The following is a 12,017-nucleotide window of genomic DNA, read 5'->3' as shown; positions in this document are numbered from 1 at the left end:
CAAGGGGATAAATCATGTTGTATATTAAGTCATAAAATATAATCAAATATTATTTTATCCTCTCTTAATAAATATATTACTCAAATTATTAACTAAAATATTAAAATATTTTATATTTTTTTAAATAAAAAAACATTTTATTATTGTCTCCTTAAAACAAAACCAAAGAACATTTTATCAAAATTATAATCAATCACTGTTTATTTTTTAAGTAAATTTAAATTTATGTAAATAACCCTGAACAACAAATTAACTCTTAGTGTATTTTAACAAAATATTATTTATTATAAATATCTAAATAGATTTTATCTAAAAATAAATAAATAAATAATTATAATTTTAAAGAAAATATTGTTATTTAATATCCACAATATAATGGTTTTGATATTTCATATTAAATAAAAAAAATTTGGGTAATATTGTAGACCAGAGCCAAGTTTTTCTTAAAGTTATATATAAGATGTTTATTTATTGAAAAATCTAATTATAGTTGTTTCACTCTAAATACATTAATTAGTTTTGCATGATTAGAAGCTTTCAGTATATTTTATATATTTTGCATTAACTATTAACAATCCCGGCGGACCGGCCTACGTACATTCTTGCGGCGGTGCTGGTATATATGTAACCAATATTTCTGGACATAAATGCCCTTTTAGGTGTTATTTTATATATGCTAACAATTACTCAAGGATGACTAATTGTACTTTAATCTGAAAATATATTATTATATTATATAATAAATGAGCTACCATTCCATGCACTTTTGGTTGTATTCATATGAACGTTATAGATGAGTATTATTATTTTATTATTTATAATTTTATACTAACTATTTTGTGAATTAATCTTGGTAGATTATAAAATTGAAAATAATTAGTTAGTACAGTAACTTTAATATATTATTTAAATAGAAAATAATATTTTAAAGACTAATTTATATTTTGTTGTAACTGAAATGAGAATTAGGAAATGATCCTTGATATCTACCACTTTTATCTTGACTAATCAAATTCATGTTGATTCTTCGAGTTTTATTAAACGTATAATATATATAATATATATATATAATATGATGCTTCATTTTTAAAGTGTCCGGATTGTCGGGTCGAGAGTTGTGGTTAATTTGGATATATATGTGAGAGTAATGAATACTTGGATCGGAGTGTGGGTTGACCCGACATAAACTTAAAACGGTTAAAAATAAAATTTAAAATGATATAGGTATGGTTCGAACTTGCAACCTAACAAAACAAGTACATCCTTTAACTAACTAGACTAATAACATTTTATACTTTAAATTTAACAGCAAATCTGATGAACGCGGTGGTTCATCAATAATTTTTAATACATTTTTCCTTTCACTCGTAGTATGGGGACGAAGTGGACTTTAGAGGTCAAACTAATTGAGTTGATGAATCAAATTTTATCAATTATTTTAGAGATCGTTCTGCAATGTGAGAGTAAATGGATACTTGAGTCGGATTGTAGGTTGACCCGCTCAGAAACTTAAAACAGTTAAAATAAAATTAAAAATGCTTTCACATTTTTACCGTAATATTTTTTTCATGATTTTTTATATTATTACTCGTGCAAATGATAGTTAGCTTAATTAGTCTATTGTAGAGATATTGTAACAATAAACTTATTAATTTCATGACTAGTGTTATTATTCTTATATCATTTTTATTAATTCAATTAAGTATCCTAGATATTAATTTATCATGAGACTTGAAGTATCCTAGGACTTCATCCTATGTGGATAATATTAAATTAATTAATAGAGGCTCCAAGGTTAGCAGAGGCTCCAATTGATAATATACATAGTTAATTAGTTCTGTAACTTTTTTTTTCTTTATATTTTTGTTAGGCATATCTCAATATTAATTGGGTTTCAATAAATTAGTTATGTGTTTTTTTAAATGGTCACAAGACATAATATCAAAACATGTTCCAATCCCACAACATATAACCCACAAAGGAGCCACTAGAAAAAAAAAAAGATAGGTATATGCCAAAACTCAACCACAACAAAAATAAAACCGCTAAAACACTATATTTTGCTATAGTTTTTGCATTAAAAGAAAGTTACAAATCACCCTTTTGCAATTTTACAAGGTACTTCTCTACAATTTTCGCACCCACATTATTTGTGACAAAATAAACTAGAATGCAAAATCTGCATTTTCGTTCTACTTCAAAATTTAATATATTGTGTGTTAACATCTTTTTATTGTTTTTGAAATTACAAAATCAACATTTTTCTAACTATATTTGTAACTAATATTATAATGAGATTTGAAAATCGATCAATCTATTAAATAACAATAATATTTTCAATGGAAGATATATATATTAATTAAAAATTGGTTGAGTTGGGCATAGAATATCCTCTTCCCTTACTCAGTACATGTATATTTCAACTAAGATCATTCATATTTTTGGGAGAAATAACATATTTAACTACGAACATGGCTCGAAATCTCAAATATATATATATATATATATATGGATTGATAAACTTAACAAAATATTCAACGAAATTAGGTCTACGAATCCGACGTGGCCTGCCAGGTGTCTCCACGTCCCCAAAACACTCATTTCGGGTCTCAAAAACACTCATTTTAGGAAAAAAAAAATCCCGATATGGCTGTTTCGGGTCCCGAAACCACTCATTTCGGAGAAAAAAAATCCCGAAATGGCCGTTTCGGGACCTCAAATTATGGTTTCAGAACATTTGAAAATTTTCTCTTTCCTACCCACGTGTAATGCCACGTTGATTCGTGAACTTACTTTCATTGAATATTTTGTTGAATTTATCATTTTCCATATTTAAAATAACATAAATTTTAAACCGACATTAAAAACTAAGCTAAGTTGGCAATGCTTCATTGTTCATTATGTGTATATTATTTATTAATTTACTTTAATTACAAAATTCAAAACAAACCTTAACATTAATTCAAATTCTTTTTTTTTTCTTTTTTCTATTCTCCATCACCCCCTCATTAAACCTCAATCCCCTTCCCCTTCCCCGTAATTTCCTCAAACTCTTTTTCTTTCGTTCCCACCACCATTCAATTTTTCAATTATCCACACTTGTTATGAAGATGGCAAATTTTTTACACAAATTATTGAATCTGATTATTAAGATTTTAAGTCAAACTATGACATAATTAAAAAAAATATATAATATCCAAACAATATAATTTTTTTTATAAATATTTCACAAGCAATATATATATAAGCTTGTAAATTTGAATCCTTGATCTTTTTCCAGTCTTGGACTTTCAAGCTAGCTAACCACAAATTTCGCTTATGATCGACCATGTTTAATATGTTTTCTTCAAGAAATTGATCTTTTGATTCTCTCTTTAGATTGACAAGTCAAAATATATTTCCTCTAATCTTTTCAGGAAGAGGAAGAAGAATAAGAAGAAGGGTTTCGGTGAAAAAGGAAAGAAAAAAGGGATGAGATGTAACAAGTGAGAGCTAGTTTTAATTTGTTTGAATTTTGTAATTAAAATAAATTAATAAATGATATATCAGTGAATTATACCTGAACTTTTTTTAATGTTGTTCAAACCTTACTTTAAATAAATTTGATACATTTTGTAAATTCGTTTTAATAAATAAAATATTGTTGATAATTAAATATATAAAATAAAGCCAAACAAATACGAAAGTAAGCAATATATATATAGAATTAAAACATACAACCCATTAGATTATAACTAAAATAAAAAAGACTTAAATTAACTTGATTACAATAGGAAATTAATTAAGTGACTTATTTGGATTCTTAAACAAATTAATTAACCCAAATTGTCTTGGTTCATCTTCATCCCGTAAACATTTCGATGAAAGCAGCAGTGAGCATCGCTGTCGGATCTCCCAAGATAAATCCTGTCAGAGTACTTGCAACCGACAGCGGCTCCCACCAAGATTCTTCTCCAGCACTACTACGACTGATCATCATCGTCCCCGATCTCCTACTAAGCGGCGCCGCCGTCAATCTGGCAGTCTGAAGGGACCGACGAATCTCCATCACCATCTCCCTCATACAATAAACATGACACCAATATTTAGCCCCGCACGTAGACACGTAAGACCACCCCGGCACCCTTTTGTTTGTCCCAGGCCCAATTAAAATAGTTTTCTTGCAACGAAAACAAGCCTTGCTCTTTCTTTTTCCTCCATCCTCATCATGCATATTTTCGTCCGCCTGCAGGATTACTTCTGTATCGGTGAAGCGGATTTTGAGATGCAGATTGTTGCAGCAAGGATGGAGGTCCAAGCCACGGTCCTTGCAGTGGTAAACGAACCCAAGGATCTGTTTTCCGCATGCATCGCAAAATCGGGTCTGGGACTTGGAACTGGAAGGGAGGTGGCGGAGGAAATCAAAGTTGTGGCCGGGGAAATGGGGGTTTTGGATGATGAGTGAAGGGCGGTAGCATTCCTTGTGGAGGTCGTAATTGCAGATATCGCAAGAGTAACGAACGCCAAAGCCACGTTCCTTGCAGCCGTCGCACTTGAAGTATGAATTACTTTTGTTGTTATAATCATGATTTGTAGACTTGATCAGTTCTAGTTCGTGCCCTTTCAGGCAATAGTACTCCTCGTTAATATTTCTAATTGTGGAAGCCATTGATGAATGATATGATACTTGGGAACTGGGAATTAAGTCTATATATATAATTAGTTCGTGATTGTATGAAGAGACAACTTTCCGAGAAGGTTCATGTGGAGTAAGATCAAGTTTCTGGGAATTGGTCGGTTATGTTTATGCCATCATTGCCATGCAAATAATAATATTATTATTATTATTATTTAAGAAAGAATAATAAATAAATAAACCATATTTTTCCACAACAAAACACATCCACAAGGCAGGTAGGTACGCGTTTAGACGAAGTTAAGGGCTTGTTCGGTATGTTAAAAAGATAGAGAAAAAAAATTAATGAGGGTCATGACTCATGATTTTGAGTAGTTAATCATTTATTTATTAAAAACAATCAAAGGGTAAATGAAGTAAAATTTAATAATTTAAAATAAAAGATATTTTTTATTTTATTTTTGTGATAAATAAGAAAGATGTGAAATGATGTTTGAAATATTAAAATAACACAAATCAAACAAGGCCTAATAGAGCTTATTTTCAAGTCTTAGTCAAGAGCTAAACCGTACCCCGCGCGTAGGCTGAGGGAGAGAGGAACGAAAATGATATTCAACTTTTCTTCACTACAAATAATAATTAAATTTATTTTATTAGAAAAAATGAACAAAAATTCAAACTAATTTATATTTAAAATGATTGTCCCCATCCATACCCACATATATGAATATATATATATATATATAGATCCCCAAATTAGCATTTAATGGAAAAGTTGATAGGAATTGATGTCAGGTTAATTCCGTCTTTTGTCAATATGAATTGACTCTAAGAAAGAAAGAATAAAAGATATCAGTTTCCACTTTCCTTAACGGCACGGCAGGCCACGTCAAGCCAAGAGGTAAGTTCTATGAAAATATTGGATGATTTTTTATTGATTATTTATCACAAATAAAAAAAAATCCGAGCATATCATGATTTGATCTATTGATGAAATTCCTGGTTTATGATTGAGACCATATTGGATGTTTTTTTTTTCGTTTAATTTCCTGGTTTGAGAAAGTTTCATTATTTATTTTTTTTCAAAGATGTATGTAATAATAAGATAAATAATTAGGGGAAGAAATTTAGAAAAGCAATCTTCACTTAAAAAATAATAAATTTGTACCCCCAATTCTCTCATTTATAACTCTTTCAAATATTATATGATTTTAATAATAATATAAATGTAGAGAAAGAAACTTAATAACTAAAAGAGGGCGGGAGAAAAAAAAACTATTTTGATAATTATTTGATATTTGATAAACACAAATTGTTATAGAAATGGATACAATTTTATTTTGTTCTCATTTTTTTTATAGTTTTTTTTTATCATTTACTTTTACTCTAATTTTTTTTATATTTATTAATTATGATAAATTTTTATATATTTATTATTATTTTAAATCTTTATAAACAATTTAATAACTAATAATTACACATTATCATTATTTACATCTATCATGTATTTTACACAAATTGTTGCAATAATAAATTAAACATAACTAAACATGTTTTTTATCTTCTTTCTTTACATGTTAAAAACTTTCCAATTAGTTTTTCAAATTTTAAGGAAGTATCTTATTAAATTATTCTCTCATCAGTTTTAAATTAATAATTTGTGGTCATTCTTAAACTAATAGTGTTATCCATAGTTAAATAATATTTTATATTAGTTCTTATTTGATTTGATTTCTTTAAATTTTATTTACTCTCTAATCAATTATATCATTTAAATTATTAACTAAAAGGTTAAAATACATTATATTCATTCGATAATCAACCAACATTTATTAAATATTTTAAAATTTATTTAAATAATCCTAAAACAGAAAAAAAAAATTAAAATTTAAAATAAGTTTTTGTTATTTCATTACTTTTATATTTCCTTTGGACTTGTTTGATGTTTAGTTATTTAGAATAAAACTTAATTTTTATCCCAAAACTTAAACATCATATCAACAATTTAATTAATATTTTTATCCATTTAAATATCAAAACTATCATATAATTTTATCCTCTCTCTAACCATCATTCTCAAGCCCAAATTAATGGTTTCATTATCAAAATTTTGATGCCAAGAAATAAAAAGCTATACATTTTTAGAAAAACTAACATGTATCCCGTGCATTTGCACGAGTAATAATATAAAAAATCGTAAAAAAAATATTACGGTAAAATTTTTATGAGCAGGTCAACTCACAATCCGACCTAAATATTCATTTACTCTCACATATATCCAAATTAACCACAGCTCTCGACCCGGCAATCCGGACACTTATATATATATATATATATATATATATATATATATATATATATATATATATATATATATTAGTTAAAATTAAGTATATCCACATATATCCAAATTAACCACAGCTCTCGACCTAAGTATCCATTTACTCTCACATATAAAAATTAAGCATTATATATATATAGATTAGTTAGTTAAAAAGTTGAACTTATATTGTTAAAATGTCATTCGTTTATCAAATTTTGAGTTGAATTTAAAATATAAAGTGTTATTAGTCTAGTTGGTTAAAAAGTTATACTTGTTTTTGTTAGGTTGCAAGTTCGAACCATACCTATAGCATTTTTTATTTTATTTTTAACCGTTTTAAGTTTATGGGCGGGTCAACCCACAATCTGACTCAAGTATCCATTTACTCTCACATATATCCAAATTAACCACAGCTCTCTATCACATATATCCAAATTAACCACAGCTCTCGACCCGACAATCCAGACACTTTAAAAATTAAGCATTATATATATATATATATATATATATATATATTTATATATATTTATATATATATATATATATTTATATATATATATATATATTTATATATATATATATTTATATATATATATATATATTTACTATTTTTTATATTTTAAATAGTCCAATGTATTTGGATATAATTTAAGTCTAGAGTCTAGACCAACACAAGTAGCCCAAATAGTTTTAAAACCCAAAATACTTTTTTATCAATCAACTTTCAGCCCAATAAGATATTTTTTTTACTTATTATAAAATAAACTCATTTGTTTAGGCAGCCTACAATTATACAATATACATATTAGAGAACAAATTAAAACTACATGATTCTATTAAAAAATATATATATTAGTTTTCCTATATATTTTTTTGTTTGTTTGTTAATTCCTTTATTTTTGGGATTCATGTTTTAATTTAGTTATAAATAGACAATAATTATATTCTCATTTCTTTAATTAATTAATTAAATATTTAAATAGAAAATAACTTCAATTTATTAATCTATTCTTAAGTCTTAACTTCGTGTTATTTTTTAACAATAAATAAATAATTTTTATTTATATTTTCAAACAAATATAAATAGTTCATATTTGTGTTACAAATAAAATTTGAAATATAATTGTATTACTTAATATATATATATATATTTTTTTTAATCAATGGTCTAACCTTTAACCTTCATAACATTAGTTCTTGTGCTTTATTAATAAAGTATTAGTCTAATTCAATAATAAAATAAAATTGAATGTTTGGATTTTTTTTTATAAATTAATTATAACAATTTAATTTTGCATTTTGTTGTATAAAATGTTGATCCTGTCATTTTTATTATTTCAATTCAACTTTGTAATTTTATCCTATCTTATCTACCCATTTTTTTTTATAAATGATCACTCACAAAGAATATAAAAAATTATTAGGTAGGAAATTTTAGAAGATATTTTAATAATAATAATAATAAAAAAGGAAGAAGATAAAATGGACTTAAATGAGTTTGTTGCTGCTGATATCAGCTATTATAGACATGTAAGGAAATTAGGTGTGTGACAGGTAAAACTCTTAAAAGAAAATATTTATTTTAATTTATAAAACATTTAAAAAAAATAATAATAGTGTTAAAAAAAAAATTCTCATTTGATACTATAATAAATACCTATACTAAATGCCATTGAAAATTGATGTAACACCCTGCGTAATCTTTAACTCCTAAAAAGACATCTAACGACATTAAATGTTGCATTCATTATACATGGAATAGCATAAATAAATTTAAAATATATATATATATATATGGCATAGAAACAGATTCTACATATATTTTATTTTGCCTAATATTATTTATAATTGATTCGTTAAACTTACAAATACAAATAATAATTAAAAATATCTTCTAAATTAATAAACTAAATCCTAATCAGATTATTAAAATCTAAATTTAATTATTCTTCCTTTGCAAACCTATGCTATTTTGTCAATTAATTCATTTTTTTTAATTAAAGTCAACCGACAGTTATTGCAAACCTTACATGTGCCAACTAATTAGCATTTAATATTAATTACGGATTATTATTGTTGAATATCTTGTTAATGTAATCCATTTAATTCGGTACAGATATTGTTATTTAATGATGAAATGATATCATGATATTCAATGTAGATAGAAAATCAAATATACCCTTCAACTTATAGAATAAGATAATTATATCTCTACACTTCTAATAGCTTAATTTATTATGTTGAATAATTAATTAGGGATTTTTAAATAGTTAGAAAATTGTCTAATTTTAGATATTAGTATAAGAGGAAGGAAATAAATATATTTAATTAAGAGTTGCATTAGTAATTGACATTAACCAATTAGAGATTATTTATCATTAATTAAATTAATTCTTTAAGATATCTATTATAGAGTGAGACCCACATTTTCTCACAGATATTTTATTTTATAACATGATTGTTGTAATATATATAATGGTCTCAAATTTGAAAGCAGATACGGCATTAATTTATTTGACCAGTATAAAATTGATTTTAGATTAATATCCATATATTGAATGCAGTAATTAATTTTCAAATAAATTGTTACAATTTTACAGAATTAAATATATTTCACACTTATTTCTAAAACAGTGCCCCATTTTGCATCTTAAAAATAAATAATTTTAAATTTTCCTTAAAACAATCAATTGAAACAAAATTTGGCAGGCCTAATAAAGTCAAGACAATCACAGACTTGGCCAAAAAAGAAAAAAAAATCTTGAATTTGTAAAGTCAGATATTTTAAATGGTGATTACACAAATTTAAGTTAATTATGTAAAAGATTACAATTAAATATAAAAATCAGGTAATCCCCAATCAAATATATATAATTTCATTAATTACCATTACCTGTTAAATTTTGAAAATATATTATTTTATTTCCTTTTTGAAAATATATTATTATTATATAGTAAGAAATATGAATATAAAAATTAGTAAATATATTTTTGGTTAAGTACAGTACTTAATTTTCCTTTTTGGGTTTGAGCGAGCAATAAAGCAGAGCTGTCTTCTGCAATTCCAAACTCTGCATTTAATGCCGCCATTAGTGACGGCCCCTTCTTCTTCTCTCTCTTCCTTCCGCCATTAATACCTTCCATTAAATTTCTTCACACACAAAATCACTTTCCCCCTTCAATCTTCACAACCCAATATATATAACGGATTCTATTCCCTCTCCCCTTTCTACCATTGGTGAACTTACTCTTTCTCACAATCATTCAAACTCTCTGTTTATCTCTCTCTCTCTCTCCCTCTCTTTGTCTCCATGGCTGCTGATGTCACAACCTTTATCAGGACTTTGAACGGATACGAAGATCAGAAGAAGCAGAAGACGACGACGATGGAATCAGCCGGAACATCGTCGGCGGCGCTGATTACCCGTGATTTGCTTGGAGGTTGTTCGACGCTTGATTCTAAAGAACTTGACCTAGACTTGCAGGTTCCATCTGGTTGGGAGAAGCGACTCGATCTGAAGGTATTATTGATTTTAAGGGGTTTTATTCACTTTTTCGTTGTTGGGTATGTAGATCCACAATCATGAAAACGAAAAGTTTGATTCTTGCATCTTAATCTTATGACTATTGAAATCTTATGACTATTGAAATGAATTTGTAAATTATTCTCTCTGTGAAAATTCTCTTGGGACTAGGCACTGCATTTATTATAGGAATTATCTTAAAAGTTTGGTGAATGGTGGTGATGCATGTGCATCATTCTGTGTTTACAAAATTCATTTATTAATTCTGGTTTGATTAATCCCCTGTTCTTGATTTTCTTGATTACAGTCTGGGAAGGTATACATCCAAAGATGCAAATCACCAAACAATTCACCATCTCTATCAACAGAGAGCAAAAAACATCAAACATCCTTAAAGCTAGAAGACATAAACTTCCCACCTCAATCCAAGAAAAAACCAGTTCTCAATCTATTGGATGATACAAGCTTAGGTCTCAGGCTCTTCCCATCATCTTCAACCACTATTTATCAGAGTGTTTGTACTCTAGACAAGGTGAAATCTGCACTTGAAAGAGCTGAAAAGGAAACTAAGAAGAAGAGATCAGCCTCATGGTCGAAATCCTCATCACCACCTTCAAATTCATCATGTTCTATAATGGCTTTGGAGGATGTTGATGAGGAGAAATCAGTCTCTTCATTCGCTGCCGGTTGCCCGGGTTGTCTTCTTTATGTGCTCATATCGAAGAGTAATCCTCAATGCCCTCGATGCCATACACATGTTCCTTTGCCTGAAGTAGCCAAGAGAGCAAGGATCGATCTTAACATATCGATATGAAGAAGGTTGTTCTAGAAATTCAATCATGGTCTTCACTTTTGTAAATGATAATTGATCAAAGTTTGTTTTATTATTATAAGGAAAATAGAAATAGGTGGTCGGAGTATACTTTATTTGAAACTTATCTCATCCCTCTCCTTTACTATAACAAAATCTTCAATACAGTTTTTCTTTTCTATTGTGTTCTTATCATTTCCCTTCATATATGTTAGTTGTAAGATTACTCCTTGAGAACGGTTTTTTGTACATGTTAATTGATAGGGCTTCTAGTGTTAATTCTTTCGCGTTTTTTCTCTCAAACTAGCGCAACATCTCAACGTTTATGATCAACAATCTTGAGTAAGTTGCAATTTTCTCTTGGTACCTTGCATTGAGAACAATAAGTTGACTCTGAAGTATTACCTAAAACAATAAAAACTTAATAATGTTATTGTATTGTAGGGTTGGGCATAGGTTGAAATTGAGCAAGATAATTTATTGTAAATATTAAATAAATATAAAATAGTTGGTCCGCATACCTAACGATGAATAAATGAAATTAATTTGTTTCGCCGACGACTATTATGATGCTTCCCTCCCAACCCTTGAGGAGTAGTTGAATGCAAATTTCAACCAATTTATTCACATGGACAATATAACCAAATTGATGATGGATATTTCCAGGAGAGGGGGTTGCCTCCCAACCCTTGAGGAGTAGTTGAATGCAAATTTCAACCAATTTATTCACATGGACAATATAAC

The 12,017-nt window shown here is 27.5% G+C and overlaps 2 protein-coding genes across 2 annotated transcripts; one reads left to right on the top strand and one right to left on the bottom strand.

Annotated features, from left to right (window-relative positions):
- Window positions 1–3,841: 3,841 nt before the first annotated feature.
- LOC124929667 lies at window positions 3,842–4,648 on the bottom strand. Its single transcript, XM_047470068.1, has one exon. It carries the CDS (start codon window positions 4,646–4,648, stop codon window positions 3,842–3,844), a length of 807 nt encoding a protein of 268 aa, XP_047326024.1.
- A 5,369-nt stretch (window positions 4,649–10,017) lies between these two features.
- LOC124931489 lies at window positions 10,018–11,466 on the top strand. The gene is made up of 2 exons (XM_047471967.1): window positions 10,018–10,459; window positions 10,770–11,466. Exons 1-2 carry the CDS (start codon window positions 10,250–10,252, stop codon window positions 11,274–11,276), a joined length of 717 nt encoding a protein of 238 aa, XP_047327923.1. The 5' UTR covers window positions 10,018–10,249; the 3' UTR covers window positions 11,277–11,466.
- The last annotated feature ends 551 nt before the right edge of the window (window positions 11,467–12,017 follow it).

Source organism: Impatiens glandulifera, chromosome 3, assembly GCF_907164915.1.
Source record: "Impatiens glandulifera chromosome 3, dImpGla2.1, whole genome shotgun sequence".
NCBI classification, from domain to species: Eukaryota; Viridiplantae; Streptophyta; class Magnoliopsida; order Ericales; family Balsaminaceae; genus Impatiens; species Impatiens glandulifera.
The sequence above is the reverse complement of the archived record's forward strand: the minus strand, read 5'-3'. Positions and strand labels throughout refer to the sequence as shown.

Bases quoted from the DNA above. Each gene is read 5' to 3' on its own strand.
- LOC124929667 (XM_047470068.1), bottom strand. From the start codon at position 4,648: ATGGCTTCCACAATTAGAAATATTAACGAGGAGTACTATTGCCTGAAA.
- LOC124931489 (XM_047471967.1), top strand. From the start codon at position 10,250: ATGGCTGCTGATGTCACAACCTTTATCAGGACTTTGAACGGATACGAA. The intron at 10,460-10,769 runs GTATTATTGATT...TCTTGATTACAG, and splicing joins AGAAGCGACTCGATCTGAAG to TCTGGGAAGGTATACATCCA.